This window comes from Eschscholzia californica, unplaced genomic scaffold, assembly GCF_041429995.1.
Source record: "Eschscholzia californica isolate CP2 unplaced genomic scaffold, dmEscCali1.0.p SCAF_4, whole genome shotgun sequence".
In the NCBI taxonomy this organism is placed as follows: domain Eukaryota; kingdom Viridiplantae; phylum Streptophyta; class Magnoliopsida; order Ranunculales; family Papaveraceae; genus Eschscholzia; species Eschscholzia californica.
Genome location: NW_028238461.1, coordinates 49,070,361 through 49,095,750, shown reverse-complemented (window position 1 = coordinate 49,095,750; position 25,390 = coordinate 49,070,361). Strand labels below are relative to the sequence as shown.

The 25,390-nt window shown below is 36.1% G+C and overlaps 4 protein-coding genes across 5 annotated transcripts; 3 read left to right on the top strand and 1 right to left on the bottom strand.

Moving 5' to 3' along the window:
• Positions 1-1,679: 1,679 nt before the first annotated feature.
• LOC147545597 (RNA-binding (RRM/RBD/RNP motifs) family protein) lies at positions 1,680-4,081 on the bottom strand. Its single transcript, XM_086673331.1, has 3 exons — positions 3,964-4,081; positions 2,579-3,345; positions 1,680-1,973 (listed from the first exon to the last, which is right to left on the bottom strand). Exons 1-2 carry the CDS (start codon positions 3,975-3,977, stop codon positions 2,583-2,585), a joined length of 777 nt encoding a protein of 258 aa, XP_086529457.1. The 5' UTR covers positions 3,978-4,081; the 3' UTR covers positions 1,680-1,973; positions 2,579-2,582.
• A 1,158-nt stretch (positions 4,082-5,239) lies between these two features.
• DIT1 (dicarboxylate transporter 1) lies at positions 5,240-10,119 on the top strand. Its single transcript, XM_086673329.1, has 3 exons — positions 5,240-7,083; positions 9,230-9,451; positions 9,654-10,119. Exons 1-3 carry the CDS (start codon positions 5,935-5,937, stop codon positions 10,014-10,016), a joined length of 1,734 nt encoding a protein of 577 aa, XP_086529455.1. The 5' UTR covers positions 5,240-5,934; the 3' UTR covers positions 10,017-10,119.
• Positions 10,120-11,444: 1,325 nt separating this feature from the next.
• LOC147545595 (protein DETOXIFICATION 42-like) lies at positions 11,445-19,864 on the top strand. Of its 2 annotated transcripts, none has more exons than XM_086673327.1 (14): positions 11,445-11,725; positions 14,793-14,987; positions 15,383-15,504; positions 16,225-16,434; positions 16,580-16,746; positions 17,126-17,261; positions 17,457-17,553; positions 17,684-17,784; positions 18,090-18,253; positions 18,594-18,665; positions 18,742-18,858; positions 18,953-19,048; positions 19,152-19,273; positions 19,518-19,864. In XM_086673327.1, exons 2-14 carry the CDS (start codon positions 14,923-14,925, stop codon positions 19,558-19,560), a joined length of 1,512 nt encoding a protein of 503 aa, XP_086529453.1. In that variant the 5' UTR covers positions 11,445-11,725; positions 14,793-14,922; the 3' UTR covers positions 19,561-19,864. The 2 variants fall into 2 exon arrangements, with proteins under 2 accessions (XP_086529453.1, XP_086529454.1); XM_086673328.1 differs by lacking the exon at positions 11,445-11,725 and adding an exon at positions 13,728-14,695.
• Positions 19,865-24,435: 4,571 nt separating this feature from the next.
• Positions 24,436-24,969, top strand: LOC147545594 (DIS3-exonuclease-like protein). Its single transcript, XM_086634860.1, has one exon. It carries the CDS (start codon positions 24,518-24,520, stop codon positions 24,725-24,727), a length of 210 nt encoding a protein of 69 aa, XP_086490986.1. The 5' UTR covers positions 24,436-24,517; the 3' UTR covers positions 24,728-24,969.
• The last annotated feature ends 421 nt before the right edge of the window (positions 24,970-25,390 follow it).

The following is a 25,390-nucleotide window of genomic DNA, read 5'->3' as shown; positions in this document are numbered from 1 at the left end:
GAATAAGGAACAAGATTACAGAGATTTCTCAAGGGTTTTGGTATTTGTAGTTGGCTAAAATCAACCGCCTCTAACTCTCCCCCAAAATGACTTCAGAATACACCCTTAACATTAATAACAACCCCTCATCAGACTGTGGCAAACATAAGTAAACAGGTTAGGTTAAACATCGACTCGTATTCAAGACACTGTCAAAAATATTAAGCGACAATTAAGTTGAGTATAACTTACTTTCTTCTACCATTCAGAGGATCTATCAGAGATTTTGTTTCGTTAACTTTTTGTTCGGAGGCTTTGTTTTCCTTTAACTCCTCTATTTACAGATAATAATTAACTTTTGAATTGCAAAATACTATTTGAATGGGCACTTGGGTAATTATCAAGCTATTTAGATTGATGAAAATAGTATAGCCGATTCATCCTAACTAACTTCAACCAACTCTTTCTTGATTCTGTACTCTAAGGTCTACAATATTTTCTCTGATCCTGCCTTTCATCCGTTTGATCAAAATTCATGTTGACACAAATATGTAGTTGTCGACTATCATTAACTACCAAACCCCAATAGTATAGGCGATACGACTTGTTATGATTTTCTTGAAAGGGTTAAGGTAATAACTACAATCATTAAATTCTCTTTGATCTCCTGGATACATACATGTTGCTATTGCCGATCCTGGTTATCAAGTAACAAGGTCTTCAAGGTATGCATCAACGATACCCAATTCTTCATTCTTAAAGATTCTTGATTATTGATTATCGAGATGCAATGAAGGAGCAGAGTACTACTTGAAGCCTATGAATGCATTTCAAATAGAATTGTTTAAAATTGAAATCCTTCGCAAAGAACGAGAAGCATAAAGACAAGAAACTCTTCGTATTGAAGCACAAAGACAAGAAGCTCTTGGTATTGAAGAAGCTCAAAGACAAGATGAGTCATAACCAAGGAAGATGAGAAGATGGAGACTTTGATTCCCTCTTAATTTTCTCATAACACAAGGTTTCCCAATAAAGAGAGAGAGATGATCGATCTACTTACACGACTACTGTTTTTTCTTATTCTTGTTTTGTAATAAAGCCACATTGTAGCTTGGTAAAATTCTTCTTATAAATTGAAATACTTGTAAAGAAGGTCAAGCACAACTCCGATTAAACCCAACGATGCCCGGAAAAAAGTAAGCTTTGATGAGTACATTATTTTTAGATCAAGGTTTGTAATAGTGGTTGATATAGCATGGTTCAATTGTGTCTATTCTTTCCTCTCTTCTCTGTTTCTTTTTTTTTAACTTTTTCTGGATCTAGAGATACTAGTAATCTTTTTGCATTTACAGCAATGAACAATGATAACACTATGCTTTCATTCTTTTATCGGCAAATTATTGTTAAGACAAGTTTCTAAATGTATTCAAATGGGTTCTTATGTTATAGTAGTTGAAGAAAACCCATATAGTTTGATTGGTGTTGATGAAATGCACAAGAGAAGAGCAGCACATTATTGTATAAAACGAATGAGTAAGCCTCAACCCTCTGAGTGGAATGGCTTTTCGGACAAATAGGTCGTAAAGAAGCTCATGCAGAGAGGTGAACCTAATAGGTTAGGGTTGAGAATAGGTACAAGTTTAGGAAGTGTTACTATGGGCAAGGAAGACACAAGAAAGAGAAATAAGAGCAAACAAAAATCTCCAAGAATCACAATTTAATGATAGTAACTATATCTAAGTTGGATAAGCAAAGTACAATTCCATCTAATATCAAGTTTCTTCCAAAAGAAGGATAATTCTAGAAACATTACATGTAAGTTCAAACACCTAAAAGGCTACCCAGACCTGGAATTTTTGAAACTTCGGGGCTTTCTTATATCTAGTGCTGTATGATATCTGCCTCGGTCGATGAATCATGTAACCATGGGGTTGATATGCTCTCTGGATTTATGTTTCGACCCTCACCCTCCCTTGACTTCTACGTAAAGAATTCTGAAACAAAAAAACTGTAAGAGAAAACAACCGAGTAGAGAAACAAAATAAAAATATTAAACGAGATTGCTATAGAAACCGATCAACTCAAGGCTAAACGCGAAAGTGAAGTAGAAGATTCAAGGCTAAATGCGAAAGTATAGTCAAGGTAGGACCCAAGCAAAGCCTTAATAGTCTTTTATCTTTCTAAACAGTTCTGCACAACTTTAGCCTCCGCATGACGCCCAAAAAATATCCACTCACTCACTCTATATCTTTTTATAAGACTTGAATATTTCCTTCCTACTCTCTAGCATGTTTAAACCTCAGATATGAAACAAGGACCGTGTCTATCTTGACCAAATACTATCTCCTCGACTCCTACAAATCAAGATTTCTCAAGAATGCTGTCAAAGGCAGTGCCCTGACACCACCACGGCTCCATCTGTGTTGGGTGCTTCACCTTACCGCCCCTTTTGAGTTACTACGGTAAAGTGTGGTGTTTGGTCATTCAAATATTTTACTAATCTATGGATTTTAATGACTAGATTATATGAATAGTCAGATGACATATACGAGTTTTGTAGATCATATCATGGTAGAAAAGGACTGGATTTAAAAATTACCTCTTCATCCCCTTGCAACAGCCTCCTCCAATTCTTCGATCGATGAAGGAAATAATTCAATATAACGGCTACCAAGTGTCATTCTGTCCATAACCATTGCTGCCTTTGAATCCTCAGAACTTCTGAACTCCACAAATGCTTCTCCAGTCGGTCTTCCATCAAAATTCATCACTATATAAACAGAGTCTTCTGAAAGCATAAATTCTTTAAAGAAATCCACAATATCTTCCTTTCCCGCTGAAAACGGTAACCCCCTTAACCTCAGAACCCCAGTATGTTCAGCCAAATCCTTACCAGGATCAGAAGATCTTGCCCTTCTGGCACGTCTACGAGGCGAACCACCACGAACGTCTGAACCTTCATTTGCTATAGCCTTATAGTACTCTTGCCTCTTACTCCTAAACACCTCGATATATCGCCTACCCATAACCTGCCTATTCCTTTGAAGTGCATAATCCACTTGAAGTGGATATCCTAGCAGACAAAATGCCTCCCCACTGAACCTTCCGCCCTTAGTGACAAAGAGAATATCCACAATGTCAAGACCTTGGAAGAACTCAACAATGTCAGTTTCTGTGCAATCAAAAGGAAGACCTCGGAGTCGAACAACCGGGAATGGTGAAGGTTGACCGGTATATGCATAAGAAGAAGCACCACCATACATGTAAGTGGAACCTGTTGGTTCCCCATAAAATGATGGGGTCGGATCAACTAGTCGCTGCCTTTTTTGGCCCAATTCATGTCCATCACCACCATCGACATATTTCCTTCATTCCCGAACACCCATAAAAAACAACAAACCCACATGTCAATTGATGCTACACAAACCCAAATATCCATGAATAAAATAACACAAGAGGGTACTTCATGAATATACTTCAAAGCAATCCAGTACAAAATAATGAAATATGGTCAAAATCACAAAATATAAATGGTGATTATGAAGGAAATTTGAGATTGAATTATTCAAAATCATTCTTCAACATCTTCTCACACCAAACTTCAAATGATACCATAAAACATAGAGCACCAAGGGAGAACATGATACTGAAAAAATTTCATCTTCCAAAAAACAATATGACAATTATTTTTAACAAAACCCTAGAAAAAGAAAAACACAGACAGAAGAATCCACAGAAGTAATCAAAGCTAAACTTTTATTTCCAAAGTCAGATATATCTTAACCCTAATATTAACTCACAGAATCTAAATCTGGGGAGATAAACATATGGAAATTTGATTGAGCAAGAAATATAAAAAATGACCCACAATCTAAAGAACATATACAAACAAAATAACTATGAAAAATAATCTAAACAGTTAACCAAAAAGTAATTTCTAGGTTAAAATTGAAGATGGAAGATGAAAGTTGAAACCTTTCTTACCCTCTGTAGAACATTTCTGCTCAACCTCTCCGGACCCCTTCTTCTCCTTCTTTTGTTTTGGGACTTTTTTGGAGTTTCTCTCTGACGGCAGGATGAATTCAATTACAAGACCCCCCTGGATAATATTATATTCATATTTATACCCCTATCTTTAATTGTTTTGCGTATGAAACCCTTGTATCATTCAAACTTGCACCCTGACCTGACAGACCTGGTAAATTTATGCTTGCATGATTATATTCCAATTTTTTTTTTTTGTAAGGCAGAGATGTATGTTGTATATCAAGAGAAACCATCCACGATTTTATCTAGAGAAAGAACTCGAATTTTGTTTCAGGTAATCACATTTAGCATTTTCTCATTGTTTAGAAATTTTATTTGTATTTGCTCGTTTGAATTTTTAACATCTAAGTTGTTTTTGTTACGACAAATGATTGAGTATCAAGTGATTCAAATATGCTTGCAATAAAAAAAACTGTTCCAAATATTTCTAAATGAATAATGTAGAACGCTACATGCCTATATTAGCGTTACTTTATTATTAGAATAACTCTGAATCAAATAAGGAAAGACTGCGTAATCCGCTTATAAATTTGAAAAGAGAAAAAATTCACATCCTAAGTTAATTTTTTTGGGTGAGAGATATCTAACTCCCACTACACTTGTATCATAATTTATTAGAGTTAAAAATGATGTGTGATGGGCCATTGTTAGAACAATTGCACAATGGTTATGTTAAAGTATCCCCTTGAGTTAACTTTGGGGTTGTGAGAGGCCCAATGCCCTCAATACTCACATGTAGGACTAAGACATCTGAAGTAACAAATACACAATTGCCACATGTATTTGTCAACAAAATTTGTTAAGTGAAACTACTCCATTAGGAAGATGTTATCTTTTTAGAACAGAGCTAACTACCCCACTTTGCCTTACAGCCTCAAATTTATTGGGCCAGCATTGGCAATGTCAGAGGAGAGAGAGATCGATGAGAGGAGAGAGTAAGAGTAGAGGAGGATAAGTGAGAGTATGGGGCTATTTGGGAGTTTCTCCCCTTTTTGGTTTTTATAGCCCAAGCAAGTGAGCAACCACACAAAAAATGATGTGAATTGTAAAGTGTCTTTCTTGTATGACTTTGCCCAATTGACACCACTTTCTTTCTTGTCTGTTTTGACAAACACTTACATGGACCTATTTTGACATTATTATTACATGAGAGGGTAACTATTTCATGAGAACATTATTTCGACAATAAGCCAAGGGTCGCTATTTTCATCACAAGATAATTGTGCCTCATTAACCGACCAAACTGCATAAATAAGTTATGGGTCTCTTCGATTACTGTTAGAGTCTCGCGGATTTTGCGTTGGTTACTGGTCCAAGCTTTAACCATCACTGTTCTTTAAAAAATCTTGATCACAAAATTATTTAAGGTTGTCAATAGCTTTCGCTCTACGTCTCAAAAAAGTTGCAATGGTCTTGATTGGTGACTAATAATATAAGTCATATTCTCTTAATATGTTTTTTTTTTTTTTTTGATGAAATTCCGAATATGTTCTTGTAATGCAGAATTAGTTTCTCATGAAATTTAAATAAAAATCGGACATCTTTTAAACATTTTGGGTCTCTTTGAGTAAATTAATTTACAAAAAATAGCTTGTAATTTCCCTATGTTAGTATGAGTGTATGTGTATGACTCTTAACCTATGAAGGGCCATATATGGGGTGTCGAAAGTGACATAAGAGCTATGGTGTCCAAGTAACAAAGATCATTTTGATTGGCTATGGTTGCCTAAATCCAAAATCTGTGTGCCCCGACAAAAATTCGTCTTTGTTTTTATATAACTAGAACTGAATCACCATTTTCATTCTCTTCTTCTTCGTCGTCAGTTCGTTACTTCCAAAGCTTCTCTGAAAGTCTGAACTGGCTTCAATACTCAGTCAGAGAGAGAAAACCCCTCTTTTCCGCCATTAATGGCGTCCATCTTGCTTACTTCTTCCTCTAATCTGGGACTTAACTCTGTTCCAACTCTTAGATCTCGTTCACTCAAGTCTAAATCTTCCTTCAATGTGAAATCCAACATCAAAACCAGATCCAATTCTTCTTTCAATCAAACCCATTCTTTATTGGGTTCAAATCAAATGAACAAACCGTTTCTCGGTGGGGTTCCTAAGAATTTCTCTTTGAAGCTCCCGAATTTGAATTCTCTGTCAAATCGAAGTTTCTCTGTTCGATCTGAAGCTAAGCCTAGTAGTAGTTCTTCCAGTAGTGTTGCTGTACCTTCTCAGCCATGGCAAGGAGCTTCTTTGAAACCCTTAATTGCTTCAATTGCTACAGGTGTTATAATTTGGTTTTTACCGACACCAACTGGTGTTACAAAAAATGCTTGGCAATTGCTTTCGATTTTCCTTGCTACGATTGTTGGTATTATAACTCAACCTTTACCTCTTGGTGCTGTTGCTTTAATGGGATTAGGTGCTTGTGTTCTTACTAAAACCCTAACTTTTGCTGCTGCATTTTCTGCTTTTGGTGATCCAATTCCATGGTTAATTGCTCTTGCTTTCTTTTTTGCACGTGGGTTTATTAAAACTGGACTTGGTAATCGAATTGCTTACCAATTTGTTTCCCTTTTTGGTAGTTCATCATTAGGGTTAGGGTATAGTTTAGTTTTCAGTGAAGCACTTTTAGCACCTGCAATTCCTTCTGTGTCTGCTAGAGCTGGTGGAATTTTTCTCCCACTTGTAAAATCTCTTTGTGTTGCTTGTGGTAGTAATGTTGGTGATGGGACCGAAGAACGACTTGGGTCTTGGTTAATGCTCACTTGTTTTCAAACTTCTGTTATTTCGTCGGCGATGTTTCTTACTGCCATGGCTGCTAACCCGTTAAGCGCGAATTTGACTTTCAATACTATTCAGCAAACAATCGGGTGGACAGATTGGGCTGTGGCAGCAATCGTACCCGGTTTGGTTTCTTTGATTGTTGTTCCGTTCCTCTTGTATTTAATTTATCCACCAACAGTGAAGAGCAGTCCTGATGCACCCAAACTTGCAAAAGAGAAGTTGGCAAGTATGGGTCCCATGTCGAAAAATGAGATTATTATGGCTGTCACTCTATTCCTCACGGTATATTTCTGAACTCAGTGTTCTTGTTATACTTATTCGTTTGTCATTTTCATGCTCTTTAAGTTTTCGCCACTGATATATGTAGGATTTCAATGTGGTTTGTTTTGCTCTTGAATGATTAGATGAGAAAAAAAAAACAATTTTCTTTGATACCGTTCAGGAATCTCTTGCCGTGTTAGATATTTGTGTCAGATACTTATGTAGTCTTGTTCGACACTCACAATTACTTCATTTGGTACGATGAGACGTTTAAAGTACATCTCGAGCGTACTGGCACAGTATCTTGTTAAGAGAAATATTATATATACATACAGTGTGTGCATGTGAATGGGTGTAGAATCTTGCTTCTCTTTTGACCTTTTCTCACTCACTCTAACCTACACCTTGTACCAGTATTCGATATCGAATTACCAAACATGTCCATGTTACGTAGGCTAAGTCCCACTGTTAATTGGTTTTGAAGGACATTCGGTACCCATATCCTATATCTAATCCAGTCCTTATTGTTCCAATCATGTTAATGTCACACTAATACATGACTATATTCTGCTAGAACTTCTAAATTTGAACTTGTAAGGAACTCCGGATTTGGTGCTAATACATAGCTTTCATTTTTCATGTGGTTTACTTCTCACCCAATGTCTCGATTACTTATTATTTCTGCGATAAGCCTACAACTTTTTTTGGTTTTCTGAAAACAAGATATGCTGGTAATTTTTATTCATAATAAAATTTAAGACCTGGAATGGATCATGGAGTAAATCAGCTAGGTAAATTTGGCAGTTGAGAATTTCATATAATTGTTTATCAAAGGAGATGAAGAGAAAGTTTCTAAAAATATTTTTTCCCTACACTAACCTAAGGTTCGCTAGTATAATTGAGCAATTCTTGCACAAAAATAAAGATCACTCAAGGGCTGGTAGCTGTTTACACTAGTGGTCGTAAACTAGGTCTCCGTTATAACACATGCATCAAGCATGTGTCATTCATTGAGTGGTCATGCTTCATTAAGACCCTGTGCATTGTACAATTAAGAGCCTTGGCAGCTATTCATATATTTTATAGAATTATTTGGTAACTGGGCCAACTTATAGAGGTGAAAAGTTTTTCTTGGGAAAAGAGTTGGTGGTGTTCTCTTCTCATGCATATTCTGTTCCATGCAATTAACTATGGGATTGAAGGAGGTAGAGTGACCTAGAGATGTCTGCTTTAGCCAATACATTAGAGGCCTTCCATTTTCCTTGCAATACTCTCAAATTATTGGGGGTTGAGAACTTGAGACAGAGATGTGTTAGAAGGTGAACTTGGTTGCATAAAAATCAAGCTAGACTTCCTAGCAAGAGATATTTAACTGAGTTGACTGACGACTTGTTTCAAAATTGACTTTTTCCGTCTGCCTAACATTTTATTTGATTTTACTGCTAAAACCGTGGTTTATTGGAAGGACATGTTTTGAATCTGTGTGCTGCTGCAATGATCATCCATACACAATGAAATATATTTCTTTTCCTACCTTTGAATTTCTTCTTGAACAGTTGAACTACATGGTGTTTCACATGAAGGGTATGTAGAATAACATGGATTTACGTGGTATCTACTGCCTAGTGAAGTTTAAAAATCAAAGATTTCCTCAAGTGACCCTTGTGTCTAGGCATTGTTCTCTCTAATGAGTACATACCAAGAAAGCTGAATCTGTGAGAAATAATTTTGAGTTTATTGCTGACAAAGACATAGTTAATGGTCATTAAGTTTCATATTTTCTTCTCTCCTTTTTCTTCCTCAATCTCTTTCATAATTTAATGATGGGTTAGTAGTGATTGGAATGAGAACTTCGGAAGACTCTGACCATGTAACAAGGACACTCTTGTTATGAAAATCTTGTGTTGGATTTTAATTCATAGGTATGCATCGAATACACTTCTGCATGTTCCTAGCTCAACCTTTGTTAGTGATAGTAGAGATCTTGTTTAGCTAATCTAACTACATTTTTTGTACAATGAAGTGATCTATTTGCTTAGAAATGCCTGCCAAAAACTCAAACTGCTTCACCAAGGATATGTTAAGCATGCGAACATTTTGTTTAGTTTCCTAGTCATGAACGGTTCTTCCTTGCAGTTCTTAAAATTTCCATTGTCCTTGCTTTTAGGTGGGTCTCTGGATTTTCGGAGGAATGTTGAACGTTGATGCTGTCACTGCAGCTATTCTTGGATTATCAGTTCTTCTCATAACTGGTGTAGTGACATGGAAAGAATGCTTGGCTGAGGGAGTTGCCTGGGACACCCTCACGTGGTTTGCAGCTCTTATCGCCATGGCTGGTTATCTCAACAAATATGGTCTCATCGCCTGGTTCAGTGAAACTGTTGTTAAGGTCAGTTTCCTTCACACTTGACTATCTTTCTTGTTTCTCATTTGTGGTTTGGTCGATACATCTACGCTCGTTCTCATTTCTGGTTCGGTCGATGCCAAAACTTGAATTTAATTTTAGCCTGCTTTTTCCAAATTCAACAAATAATAAACTCTTAGAAAAAGATCGCCTTAATTAGATCAAATGATCATCTTGTAATGTGCAGTTTGTTGGCGGGCTTGGTCTAGCTTGGCAAGCATCATTCGGCATTCTGGTTCTCCTCTACTTTTACTCCCACTACTTCTTTGCCAGTGGAGCAGCTCACATCGGAGCCATGTTCACAGCCTTCTTATCAGTATCAAGTGCTCTGGGAACTCCACCACTTTTTGCAGCAATGGTTCTCGCTTTCCTCTCCAATCTAATGGGTGGTTTAACGCACTACGGAATTGGTTCTGCCCCCGTTTTCTATGGTGCCAATTACGTGCCTCTAGCTAAATGGTGGGGATACGGGTTTATAATCTCCGTTGTCAACATAATTATCTGGCTTGGGGTTGGAGGTGTCTGGTGGAAGTTCATCGGCTTGTGGTAAATTCACATTATTTAGCATTTTTTTTCTTCTGTTTTCAGCAATGCAGTAAAAAAACAATTTTTGTTCGTTCGGGTAAAGATTACAGGAAACTGTTTATCTTCTTGTTGTGATTCTTTTCTTGTGGGTAAATTATTTTTACGCCATCTAAGCAAAATGTGCATACATATATGCTTACATTCACGGCTGCTGCCTAGTAAATATGCCGGTGCTGGGTCAAGTTTGGTCTGAATTGATGATCCTAGTCCGATCCACTCGAAACCTAAGGCTTGTAAGGTATGCTTTATTAGGGTTCAGTGTGTGTATGGGCCTTCTCAGGACCGAGCTTCTCGATTAGGTCCCCAGAAGTAGATGCTTTCAAGAACTTGCAGAGACCTAATCGAGATGCTCGGTTCTGAGAAGGCCCGCATACACACCGAACCCTAATAAAGCATAACTTCCGAAAGATGTCAAATACTCAAAGCTATTATAGCCTTAGAAGATTATACAGAATATGAACTGAAAAGTCTTGGAAGTTTGTAAAGTTGTGGCTATTATTATCTGAGTTTGACCCATAACAGTAACCTTGTCTAGTTATTTGGGTGGTTCCTACTATTTTCCAGGATATATAAAAAAAGGTAATCACGAAATTCGGGTATCTCTACTATTAGATGGAGGGTGTTACTAAATACTCTATCATGAGGTTCCATCGCTGACCCGGTACACTTGGCTAGTGTAATGGGAATGTACATTAGGTCAACTAGCGGGCGATAGACATAATTTATCAGAAGCTGAGCGCAAACTAATACAATACGTGAGGTTTAAGAGATCGACCAAGAATTAATGTACAAGGTCATTAGCCTCTTATTGAACGAAAGAACTAGAAAATTTGTCAGATCTAGAGCCCATTAACCTCTTTTTCGAACAAAAGACCAACTCACTCTCGTTCGTTATAGATACTCCAGTCAAGGACCTTTGTTTTATTGTTGATGATAAGTATGAAATATCTCTTTAACAAAAAAAAAGTATGAAATATCTAACAATTTTCTAGTCCTTTCTAAAGTTATCTATTATCCTAATACTTTACGAAGCTTAAGTTCTTCTATAATGATTTCTTAGTCACATCAATAATACAATTAGAGAATACAATCTAATTAGAATGTTTAGATGTGGGATTTAGAGTTTGAATAAAATAATTCAATTGGATAGCTGGGCATTAAGCCATTAACACTACAAAATATGAAATATTATCAATGCAAACCTTTTAATTAAGAATATAATCAATTTAATAGCAAGTAGAGAAGTGAATGATACGTCTGATTAGTGAATACTCAATAGTAAGTTGAAATCTAGTAGGACCATTTTTGAATTATTTTATAGATTGTACCAAAACCCAAAAAATGCCAAAGGTAGGTCTTATTTGAGTGAAAAAGTAACCAAAGATTCAAAGTTTGTGGTTCGAGGGGTTTAGTGGACTTCAAGAAGTGATTGATGGACACGTATTTCTCTCTCTTTTCTTTTCTCTGTCTTCTTTCATTGATTTTACTTTCTCTGTTTTTGTGGTTGGAGGAGTGGGGAAGAGAGAGATAAAGAGTGAGAGCTAATAAGCACAAAATAGCAATAGGGAATGAATGGGGTTTCATGAGTGCAAAAAAGGAGGTCGTAGAAGGAAAAAAGTATATGGGTTCCATAATTCACATAAGTATGAAACTTCTTCCCTTCTTATAAAATAGGTATGTTTTCTAAAATTTTATTTCATTTATCCCTTCCAACCCATTTCAAAGTTTGATTCTTGTTTCCATAGTCTTTTTGTTCTCTTGTTTACCTTAGATAATGTTTTTTAGCTTAATGATAGGAAGTACGACGATTCTAGTTGGTATGATGTGAATTCAGGACAAATAAATTATTAGAAGGTTTTATAATGGCTTCGTATTTCTAGTCTACTTTTTTTTTTGTCTTTTGGATTCTCGCCTTCTTTTTTCCTAAAAGAAACTACAATATAAACTTACTTGCATCATTTTAAAATTGAACTTTCATTTCTTAGTAGTAGGAATAACACCTGCATGTGTATTTAAAGAGGTTGAACTATTTGTCTAAAACAATGGAATTAGTTCCATTTATTTTGAAACAAGATTTGAAGAGTTCTTGGCTTGGGCATCAACTTCTTTAGTTCTTTATTACACGATCAACAAACGAAAACCCAAGGCAAAAGTTCAAGATGCCCTGTTCGAGTACAGAGTCTCCTCCATTTGTTGTTTGTGCTCAATGAATTGAATTATGAATAGCCAAAATTTGGGGGGATGCATTTGGAAAGGGGGTGCCTTTAGTCAAATACAAAAAAAAATACAGAATTTCCCCAATATCCACTTTCTAAAGACAAGGTAATTTTGTCATAAAAAAAAAAGACTAGGTAATTTTCTTTTGTCACAACAAGACTTCCTATTTCATAAACAAAAAAAAAAAGACTTCCTAAATGTCAATGGACCATAAAATGGTTTCATTTTCTTTTTGTCTATCAATTGGACATCAACAACACCGTGGAGTTTGAGGTACTAGGACAAAATAAATATGGGTTATCCGAAATAACTCCCCATTTACTAAGTTAAAAAAAATGTTTAGGGTTATTTCCCTAATGGCCCCCTACTTTGTGACCAGCTTCCCGCCTGGCCCCCTACTTTACGAGAAATACCCATATGGCCCCCTAATTCCGTTAACTTTAACTTTCCGTCATTCTCTCTCCTCCATCTCTTTTTCTCTCTCTGCCATGTCACGCCACATCATCTGTACGCCACTTCATCACCTTCTCCGGCAAGGTCGCCGGCCGGCCAAATTTCCGGCCGGCGACCTTCAAACTAAAAAAAAAAATTTTTTTTTTCTTTCTCTCCTCTCTCTCTCTCTAAGAACTCCGGCGAAGGAACCCTTCGCCGGAGTTCGTCTGTTCTCACGAACAGAGGTCTGTTCGTGAGACTGTTCGTGAGAACAGATCTGTTCTCACGAACTGACGAATTCCGGCGAAGGAACCCTTCGCCGGAGTTCTTAGAGAGAGAGAGAGGAAAGAAAGAAAAAAAAAATTTTTTTTTTTAGTTTGAAGGTCGCCGGCCGGAAATTTGGCCGGCCGGCGACCTTGCCGGATAAGGTGATGAAGTGGCGTACAGATGATGTGGCGTGACATGGCAGAGAGAGAAAAAGAGATGGAGGAGAGAGAATGACGGAAAGTTAAAGTTAACGGAATTAGGGGGCCATATGGGTATTTCTCGTAAAGTAGGGGGCCAGGCGGGAAGCTGGTCATAAAGTAGGGGGCCATTAGGGAAATAACCCAAATGTTTATTGTCAACAACCCTTAATTGAAGTGGTAAGAGTAATAGTCTTCCATCTTAAAGGTCAAGGATTTGAAGCACGCTAAACATTTCAAAAATAAAAAATTTCATTTTCATTTGTTTTAGGAAAACCTACAGAAGATTCTCAAAAAATAGAACTACCTTCAAGCCTAAATAGGAATCCACTGTGTACAAAGAGTGAAAAATGCATATAAAAAAAAATACTCGAATTGAAAATAGATACGGTTGATTTTGTATAGGTGCCAAGGTTTTCTTTAGGAACGAAGAAAATTTTCGATGGTAACTAACTAAAAATTGTAACTAAGAAATCGGTTCCCGCCAAGTGAGTCGACTCGTAAATGCTTCCGCCTCAAGATAGTTTTCTTTTTCTGGATACACCAACATAGTTAATAACCCTAGATATCCTCACTACAGTAATCGAGTTATCTATCCGCCAAAATTTTAGTTCTTCAAATTATTCATATGTTATTCTCCAATTTCCCTTTCTCTATTAGCTAGGGTTTTTGTATTTACATTGAGTTCATGGATCCCTCAATAAACGATACAAAATTTCAGATTTTTTCTTCACTGGTCCAGTGGTTTCAGTTTTTGAAACTCATCCTTCTACTAAAGGAAATCACTTGCTTTTCTTTTCCAGAAATGAACTGTTTTTATCAATTTAAAATCAGCAAGTTTTGGAATCCAATTTATTTTTTTTCCCCAATGTCATTTTGGAATAAATTTAATTCGATTCTTTTGATACAACTTTATAAAATCAAACCGATTAGAAAAGAAGATGATGATTTTGAGCAAAAGAAGACCTAATAATTGAGTTAGAAATTTGGAAGGAGATTCAAGTTTGTATTTTTTTTGGCGTTTTGGAAACCGTTTTTGGTTTTTGATTTTAGGTAAGCATTTATTTCAGCTTTATTATCTGCAAAAATGACATAATACTATCATTTTTGTTTTACTAGGAGTACTCCAAGAAACGTGTCATATCTTCTGAATTTGTATAAATATCGAAGATATGGAAATTAAAGTTTTCTAGTACACTATTATTTGGGGATGAATCTGATAGATTTTATGTTGGGTTAAAGTTTATTTTTTCATTAATCTTCAATTGTTCTTGTTCTTTCACTCTACTTCTGTTTTCTTTGTGGGTTTTGAGTTTCTTGCTTAAATTAAGAAAATGAGGTATTGAATTTAATGAACCAAATGAAAATTCATTAATAAAGGATCTTTAAAGCCTGATGCAAATCTCTCTCTGTATCTTTCTGATTTTGTTAACTTTTTTGGTTTAGAAAGTGAATTTAGACTTATCTATAAGTTCATTGAGTTACCCTTTTCTAACACATGATTGTTTTCATGAAAAGCTAGATATTGCCGGTGAGGAAAATTAGCTTCAAATACTTGATTTCTTTCAGGATCAAACAGTATTTCTCCAGTTGATTTATCATAACTAAATGTTTGCTTAATTGTGCAGGGTTGAAAGTTTGATTCTTAAAACTTTTAGTTGCCCTCTGGGTAATTTGAGTTTGGGTTTATCTGATTAGAGTGGGGTACTCTTTGTATGAGATTATAATTTAACGTAAGTTGACTTCACTGATTGAGTTATGGCTGATGATTCTGGTGAAAAGAAATGGAATCTGCCGCTTCGTATTCTATTCAAGGATGCAAGGTACAATATATTTTTTTTTTTCATCATGGTGCTACATTTTTTAAGTCAATGGGGCTGTTTGATATGAGTGTCAATTGATCTGGTGGAGATATGTAGTAGAAACACGTGGGAAGACTTCGTCTAATTTGATATAGCTTCTGCAGTCACAAAGTTCTATGTGGTTCTTTGGCAAGATCGGGTTTTCTGGTGTTTATGTGTTCTAAATATAGGTGGTGTTTGTTTTGTTAGGCATCTAACTCCATATTTCACATGAACCTAGGATATCTAAAGAAATGTCTAGCTTATTCTTGTCGAAATTATTTATGTTATTTCATCAAGCTAGCTACCTTTTCTTTCAACAGTTTCTCTGAGCATATATTTGGAGCTGACAATTGTTTCCATGATTATGTGATCAGGCTTGTTTTTAAGAAGGACGAGCTCGGCGTGGAGATATTACGTATAGCATTTCCTGCTGCATTGGCATTAACAGCTGATCCAATAGCTTCTCTTGTTGATACAGCATTCATCGGCCATATAGGTTTGCCACTGTATCATCTTATTTAAATTAGAGCGATAGACATGGTACAGGGGAGGACCTTTTCTTTCTGGACCATGCTGTTGCCAGGAAAGATACAAATGATGCATCTCTTAAGATTTCATATCGTTTTATTGCTTAATATTGGGGTTTGATTACTTTTTCAAATATCGTTGATGTTTGTGAAATATCCTAGCAGGAATTATGTATAAGGATGGAACAATTACAGAAAAGCAATGTTCTAAGTTACTTTTTCCTGTAGAGAAAACCAGCAAGTAGCCGTTGCAGAAAGAATTTAAAATTTGAGTTCTCTGTTCTCGAGTCTTGACCAGACTATCTTTGATCAAGTTGGTCTTAATGAAGTTTTCCTTCACTGATTTCCATTCGAAACATTTTGCTAACCACTCTAAAAATCAGATTTTGAGTACTTGAGGTCATAGTTTACGGATGGTAACTTCCATATGTGCTACCATAACTTTCACAGCCACAGTATCAGAAACAGAATCGATAAACGAAGTAGGAATTTTTTGAGAGTACAATATAACATATCTTCTGTACCCGAACCGGATAACTCACTGATTGAGAAAAAATTATCACATAACGTGCATGATTTTGGTATTTTATCTATTCTATGCTGAGTCAGATGAGTAATATTTCAGATTCTTAAGCTGAGTGTCTAAAGTATTTACTTATACTTTATCAATCTACCTGTGGATAACTCAGGTCCAATTGAGCTTGCTGCTGTTGGAGTTGCCATTGCCGTGTTTAATCAAGTTTCAAGGATTGCCATATTCCCTCTTGTCAGCGTGACGACCTCCTTTGTTGCGGAAGAAGACGCCCTTAACAAAGTGAGCACTGAAGAACAAGAGGGCGACAACCTGGAAAAGGCATGTACTGGGGACAGTGAAATGAAAGAGTTGATTACAGAAGTTGGTATGCTCAATAAACTTTTTCTGGTTGACAAAGTTAAATTCTTCTAAGTGCTTTTGTTCTTCCTAGTATAGTTTGTGTGGTTCCTTTGAGTTGGTATATTGTCTAGTTCAAGCATTTGGTCATAAGACACTACTTTTCTCAACAGATTCAGAAAAGAGTGTACACAAGTGGCCACCTGCTGTGGAGCACGAAAAGAGGCACCTTTCATCAGCATCATCAGCGTTGGTTATTGGTGGAATACTTGGGCTTCTTCAGGCCATTTTCCTCATTTGGGCAGCAACCCCTCTCTTGGAGTTCATGGGCGTGAAATCTGTAAGTGACTTTAAAATGTGGAGGCGAACTTTCTTTAGTCCTACTTAGCAAAGCATAGTATCCTCAATATTCTTCTTAACAAGAAGATGAACAAGAAATTAAGACAATCCATATTACATGGTGATTAGTGTTAGACTTGCCGAGGATACATAGTGTTAGCGTCAAGTTTAAAGACACTGAAGTAGATACTGTGATATATCAACTTTGTTACTTCATCCCTTCAATTCATTTGGGCTGTTCCAGAAGCTGGGTCGTTTAAATGAGTTAAATTTAAATAAACAGTTCTTCATAAGTATTTTTGCTATGAGTTATAAATTCAACATGTAACAAGAGTAAGTAAACTAGCATAAAATTATGTCAATTATACTTTTTAAAATAGGATTCTCCTATGCTAAGCCCAGCACGGCAGTACCTGAAATTGAGGTCGCTTGGTGCTCCTGCAATACTTCTCTCTTTAGCTATGCAAGGAATCTTCCGAGGATTCAAGGATACTACAACTCCTTTCTATGCTATTGGTAAGCAGAAACATATGCTATTTTCACTTCTTCTTTTTTTCTTTAGTTATTGTGTTTATAACGAATAATGTGTTAAACAACACTGACTTTTTATATCCGTACCGAGCCTGACCTGTCATGATACAATTTATGGTCAGAGAATCCTTGATTCCAATAGCTTTTTTGCCTTGCTCATCTTCTATCAAACCATTTTAGTGGCAGGAGATATTACAAACATCGTTTTGGACCCGATTTTTATGTTCTCCTTCCGTTTTGGTGTCGCTGGCGCTGCGATTGCACATATAATTTCGCAGTAAGTTAAAATCTGGTTTATATTATCACTGCTTTTTCTGTTACATTTTGATTACCTACAGATTTTTTCTTTAATTATAACTTCATGCTTCCATCTTTAGTGTTCCTAACAAAACATGTGCTTATCGTAGGTACCTAATCTCAACAATTATGTTATGGAAGTTAGCGGAGAGAATTTATATCTTACCTTCGAGCATCAGCGATCTGCAATTTAGTCGATTTCTTAGAAATGGTAAGGCTTTTGGTACAACATCAGGAGCGATTCGAGAGTAGATACTTGAACTGTTTACAGTCGATGAGATATCGCCTTGTTATCTTGTGAATCCAATGTCTGCAATGACAAATGATCAGAGATGAAGGTTTATTGAGATTGTATATTTATTAATTACATAATATCAAACCGAAGTATGTTTTAAAAATGGGTGCACCTACAGTTTCTCTTTGTGATATATATTGTAGGACAGTTGTGGTATTATCTAATAAAGTGTTAGTTTCACTTCATGTCCGCCTAAAGAACTCTATGTCTCTTGATTTCAGGGATTCTATTACTAGCAAGGGTCATAGCCGTAACGTTTTGCGTGACTCTGTCAGCATCAATGGCTGCACGTCTTGGGGCGACATCCATGGCTGCATTTCAGATCTGCTTACAGATTTGGCTAGCAACATCACTTCTTGCTGATGGTTTGGCTGTTGCTGGACAGGTACTAATATGTGTTTTGTTATAAGTAAATATGATTATCGCAGTTTAAGTAGATTTGGTGTATGCATTAATATTATAAGTAGGTTTGCATAGTTTCTCATAACCAAAAACTAAGGCACAGAATGTATGGGTAAGCAACAACAGCAAGTTCATATTATTAAGTTTAACATAATATAATTGATTGACTGGCTCTGTATCTTATTGATTACTGGCTCTGTATGTTATATGGCATAATATAATTGATTGACTTTCTATATGAGAATTAGTTTTACAAATATATATCGATTCTGTAATTTGTCTACTATATTAATAAGTGTGAAGGTGTTTTTGAACTTCATCAGGCAATACTAGCATGTGCATTTGCCGAAAAGGATTACAATAAGGCAACATCCACAGCATCTCGTGTGTTGCAGGTAAAATACTTTTGAGCGAAATTATATCTTAACGTGTCATAATTTGTAAGTATTAATGATCGTATCTGCTCCACAGTTGGGTTTAGTTCTTGGTTTGGTACTCTCTGTCATCCTTGGGGTCGGATTGCATTTTGGGGCAAGATTATTCACAAACGACGTTGAGGTTTTGCACCTCATAAGTATCGGAATCCCGGTATTGTAGACCTAGTCTCGTGTATAGAAATTCATATAACTCTTTTACGAGCTAATTCCTGATTATTCTTAGCTGATTTAATTTTATGTTTCAGTTTGTAGCAGCAACCCAACCAATCAATTCCTTAGCCTTTGTTTTTGATGGCATAAATTTTGGAGCATCTGATTTTAAATATTCTGCTTCCTCAATGGCAAGTTTTCTATTCATTAAGACAATTACGAGATTGATCTCTACTGTATCTTGTATCTGGTTTAGTAATGTTTCTCTGACATACATATATTTTACTTACGCAGGTTCTGGTGGCTATATTGAGTATCATATGCTTGTTTCTTCTCTCTTCAAGTCACGGTTTTGTCGGAATCTGGATTGCTCTAACAATCTATATGAGTCTGCGCATGTTTGCTGGCTTGTGGAGGTAATTACTAATTTCCCTCGAAAATGTCCTTCTGATATTCACTTTATTCGATACGAAGGCGTCTGCGCAAAGGAGCAAGTCCTCCATCTACATGAATAACCTATTGAGTCATTTTCTGTGAAATTGTTGTATCCAGTTCTGGAGTTAAAATTCAGAATATTTCGAAGCTATAAATTGAGTTTTAGTGCTAAATAGGTTGGTATGAAGCAGGATTCTAACTTTTTGATTTTTTTTTACATTTCAGAATAGGAACTGGAACTGGACCTTGGCACTTCCTCAAAAGCTGATTATTCTCTCCTTCTAAGGACTTCTGAGTAGGATTTAATTTCAAAATTTTTTTTGATGAGATTATTAAACTTAAAACGAAGTTTTTACATGGAGGAAAGCCTTAATTTAAAGCAGAAATAAAAGTTGGGATTACATTCCATATTTTCTTCTAAAGATGTTTCCTACCCCATTTAGCTAGCGCATCCGCTTTAGAGTTGCATTCCCTGGGAGCAAAAGAGAATTTGATATCTATGAATTGTTGCTTGAGTTTGAGAATCTCAGAGATATATTGTTTAGACTGCCAGTGAATTCCCTCGTCTTGCCTATCGATGTGTTTGATGATGTTTTGATTGTCGCTTTCGATTTGAACATGTTGTATTTGAAGTTGGATAGCCCATAAGATGTCGTAGTATATCGCTAGACATTCGCATTCTTCTGCATTTTATCCTCTAACTGTGTCTGCTACCGCTATGATAAATTGTGCTTCGTCATCGTGAATAATGCAACCTATTCCAGCTGGTTCCGTGAGTTTCGTAACAAAAGCATCTACGTTGATCTTAAGAAATGATATCGTCATCGTGAATAAATTGGAAGCTCTATTCAAACATCTTGTGTGTAAACATATTTAGGCCCCCTTTTAACTTTGGAAAATTGGTCAATACTTTTGAAGTTGAACCTTTATTTTTGTCAAAAAGGAACCAACTCTTTCTAGACTTCAAATTTATATGTAAGGGTTGGACATAGTTGTACAGAGGTTTGCACAAATTCACACATTTTGCTGACTTAGTTTGCATAGATTTTACTGGAGACTATATCTTCAAAAATTGGTGAAGATTTTTATAAAGACTGGGTTCCCGCCACATCCTATGGAGGCGCAGGGGAGGACCCACACTGGGACCTGTGGGGACATCTTGCGGACTCGCAGGGGAGGATCCACACTGGGACCTATGGGGGCGCGTGCCCCACATGCCCGAGTTAGAAAAGGGGTATCGTGTGGACTGCTCTAGTTTATATTATGTATTATGCATATACAGTAGAAAAATGGATAAACATCAGTTATTGTGTAGCGTGTTGGTCTCACTCATGTATGTCCATCGTCCACCCAAGAGACCAAGGTTCAAATATGTTTGCCGTCATTGACATTTTCATTTGTTTGTTTTTTTTTGAAACCACGCAAAACCATATTTCATTCATAAGTGATACAATCACAGATTTACATGGATAAATTGATTATTCCTCTCATCAGCGACATGAGAGTTACATAAGTAAATTCTCAGAACTTCGAATGTAAAGTACCTCATGAAGTGAGAAAAATTGACTAGACACTGACGAAAAGAAGAAAGATGAAAGATGAAATGATCCTAAAGATCAAAGATGAAAAGACCCTAAAGATCACCAAAAAAAACTAAGACTAAACTACTCCAGCCGATTGAGCCACCGTCTCCATTACCAGGAAGTCGCCGCCGTCACTGAAGAACTGTCAATTTTATTGTACTAAATATATTGAAAAACTAAAAACTCTCTCTTCTACTTTGCTCCGCACCACCGCCATGGAACACACCACTTAAATCACCACCATCGTTAAACACCGCAGACAACACATCCGTTTTGTCCCCTATTTCTAAAAACTCTCTTTTGGCTCCCAATCTTTCTTTTTGAACCCTTTTTTTTCTGTCTTAACCCCACATTTTTTCTAAAATTGTGCTATTGTGTTCCAGTATCTTTCTTTCACTAACTTCTTTAACAAGCATCTTACAAAAAAAAACTTCTTTAACAAACATAAATGGTGTTCAGAATTTTCAAAAGAGACTAGTTTCTTAATATTTTCTATAAAGAATTAACATTATTCTTTATATAATTCAAATGTAAATTTAAGACTAATTATTTATATGGGATTAATGTCGAGTCATAAGTTAACGGTAGTCAAGTTGGTTGAGATTGTCACCATAATATATATAGTGGTCACTAGTTTGATCGAGACACTTGCAGTTTTAGACGATTCAGTATAACACAATAAGTAAATTATTTTAGTGTGCATTGATCCCTAAATCCATCATTAGTTACAATACTTGGTTTTCTTTTTCTGCTATCTATTATGGTAAAGAAATGCCCCCGCCTGTCATTGCGGACGCGACAAATCCTTATTGGCTACGCTGATAAATCACATTTTATCTAAAGAAAGAAGATAAAGATGGTTTAAAAAATTTCCTGGAAAAGAAGAAGAAAGCTAATATATATTAAGATTTAAAAGAGAGTGTGTGAAGTTATTTAGAAGTTACTAAAGGGAGAGAAACAGGAGAGAGGGCAAGAAAGAAGAACTCGTGCGGAGAGATATATTACGGAGAGTTTAACTGATTTAATTGTTGACACTACTATCCCTTTATTTTGAGTCGAATTGCAAAAAGAGAATTTTATATCAGTCGTAGGATTTAATCTCTATCAAACTCCCAATGAAAATGGACGGTCAAACTTATTCTCTGGATAACCGACTGACTTGTTTTATTATACTCCCTCCGTCCCAAATTAAGAGGCCACTATTCATTTTTTAAACGTCTCAAATTAAGAGTCTCATTCCTTATATATCACATAAAATTCCTTACTTTTCCATAAATACCCTTTTTTACATGTTTCCAATATAAGGTGCATTTATTAAGCTAATTAAGACATTTGATTATTTCCAATACAAATTTTTTTTTTCCCAATTTCGGATTAATCAAGTGAGAAATTAATATAGTTACATGTATTTCTAGAACGAAAATTGTAATCTTTGAATTACTTCAAGAAAATTTATCCAATAAATAAAGACGAATATGGAAGTAGAGAAAATATGAAAATAAGTTGGATTCCTAATATGGGACTCTTAATTCGAGAGGGAGAGAGTAATAAATATAAATTACTTGCACACACTTCACCTTTCTTCCCAAAATCTCACCGGTCGACCAACCTCGGCTCCACTTTTTCCTCGTAAAATCTCCCTCCATGTCCCCCCCCCCCCCCCTCTCTCTCTCTCTCTCTCTCTCTCCGGTGACTTTTCATCTACTAGTGCGTGCTCGTGAGAAAAGTCGTTTCGTCACTGACACTTTCCTAATAATTCTTGGTGGGTCTTTTAGAAAAATAAAGAAATTTTTCAGGGTACAAAGTTTTGGGTGGAAACAATTATTTTTTGAAATTTTATGTTTCCTCCAAACACTTAAACCCTTATATTTTCAACTTCTTCATCTCCCACTTCCACCATGAACATCGACAACTTCAACCATAATTTCCGGCGACCTCCACAACAAATCCCGAACACATTTTCATCATTTCCGGCAAATATCATCTTCTCTCTTTCTCTCTGTATCTCCGGTGAAGGGGCTTTTCCCCTTCGTCGGAGATCTGGTTTCGTCTGGTCATCTAGTTTCCAGACGAAACTTGATCGATTTCGTCCGAAAACCAAAAATCTGGCGAAGGGGTTTCTCCCCTTCGCCGGAATTAGAGAGAGATGAGAGAGCGAGAAGAAAGAGAGAGAAAAATTAATGGAAAGACCGAAGTTAGAGTGATATGTCAGCTGTGAACTTACATATTAGATAGAAAAATACATGGGTAGACCGAGAGATCGGAAAACAATATATATTTTTATTTCTTCATTAAGCGCGAACCCTTATTCTAATTTTATATTCTTTCTCGATACAAGGACTAACCAATTAATTACAAAATAAATGTTATGCTGACCATAGTGATATGACAGAGAAGAAAAGAAATATAACAAGTATAGAGTTATTTTCGTACTTTTAAGAACAAAAAATAGAATGCCACTAACATCCAATTAAAATGCCACTAGCATCCAATTGAAAAAGAGGATATTACTAATTGGACATTAAAGGTACCGCCAAATTCTCTCTTTTTTTCTACTAATTGAGTCCCCCTACACCTCTACTAATTGAGTCCCAATACGTCGGAGTAGGGGTGGGAATCTCCGAACGATCGGGAAATAGACACTAACTCAACCAACCCCGCGGAATGGGCACACGTCCTAAGTGGACTCGTCCTAAGTGTCCACTCGAACATCTGGACAAAAAGGTGGACATTTTAGATTTTTTTCCAAAAAAGTGAACGTCCGTGACCGTTTTGAAAGTCGGGCAAATCGGGTATCGGTCTATCGGACACTAGTCGCTAATGAACAAATATAGAAATTTTTATTCGAAACCAAAACTATTTAATAACTAAATACAACTTTCTAAACTCTCACTTTACAATTTCAAAAAGTAAATGAAATACAAAATTAGAAGATAATCATTGAGATTTCTCATAGATTACGATCGGTTATATTCTTCTTCTCATGGATTACGGTTGGTGTATTGTGGATTCTTGGATTACTAATGAGATATTGAGATTTTGAAGGAAAGAGTCAGAGAGACTAGATAAGTAGAGAGGCAAAGACAACATTAAAAAAAAGTGATTTCTAGGTTTATATATTTTTGTTCTCGAAATCTAATGGTTGTAGCTAATCCTACAAATCTAAAGGCTTAAAATCAATCATATAGGTGGGCGAGTATAACGAGTAAGATAAACAGATGGGTGTAGACGGACTCGATCAGGCGGACTCGGGCGAATCGCTTAAGCTATTTCGGTCGGGTGGGTACAGATCTATTCAGACATCGGCCGGTCACGGACCTTTCAGACTCGTGGGCAGGTTCCGAGTTTCCGGGCCAAAATCCCACCCCTACACGGGAGACAAGACTGACCAGTCCCTTTACTTCATGTCGTTAGAGAAGTCAAAATCGAAATGCCTATTTATATTTTAAATCGGGTAGATAATGATGCATCTACGTGGTTCTATTTGGGCTTTTAAAATTGAACTCGGTTTTAGTAGGCTTGGGCTTACAAAATTTACTACTATAGAACATGAGAGAACAAACTAGAAATCCAAAACAAAAGTCTACTAGAAAAAAGACAAGTCTCTCTCTCTCTCTCTTCATCTTCTTCCTCCTACTGAAAATGTTGCAGTTTTTCTTCGCGGTGGCTTTCTCAGCCGTCCCACTAACCCTATACGTACCACCAGTAAGAAGCTTAAATCTGTTCGTTGAAACAATGGAATCAGTTCTACGCCAAACAACTTTATATGCTAATAGAGTTTATCCTCGATTTCATCAAGCTTGTGCTCGGATTTTATCTTCTCTACTACGTCGTCCTCGCACCACTAGGTAGATAGATCATTAAATTCTCTGTAATTTTGTTGACAAATCTTTTCTTCACTTGTTTGGAGACATGGGTAGTTCTTCTTTCTTCTTCTTGTTTGTTGATTGTGGTTATTGGTGTTCTTCTTGCTGCTGCTCCTGCTGCTGCTTTTTAGGGTTTTCTTACTAAATATATATAAACGAATTGATTATGTAAATAAATGGATTTTCTTTGTTGAAATCATATGAATTAATAATCGGATGTTTCAGGAATTTGTGAGATGATAATTTGATTTGAGTTTGACGATTTTTATTTTTATCAATTAGGGCAGATTTGGGCGTCATGTCAATTGAATCACTACTACCCTTTTCTTTCTTCTGATTTAATTTGGGAATTATACTGATGGGATTTCTTCTCTTTTCATAATTTTATTGTTTGATTATAATTGTTCATCAAATATCTTGTTTGTTATCAAGTTCAAATTTCACAAATTCTAGGTCAAATTTTAAATTTGATCTAATATGGGTATCAGTAGATTGAATTGATTGAGCCTTTCTATTATGAAGTTATAATTCTAAATTGAACTTTACTCAATTTTAATTTTTTGGTCACTAAAGATCAAATCTTGTTTGTCTTTTTTAAGCATTTCCTCCTTATCCTCAATAATTAGGGTTTTATCAAATATATTTAGGC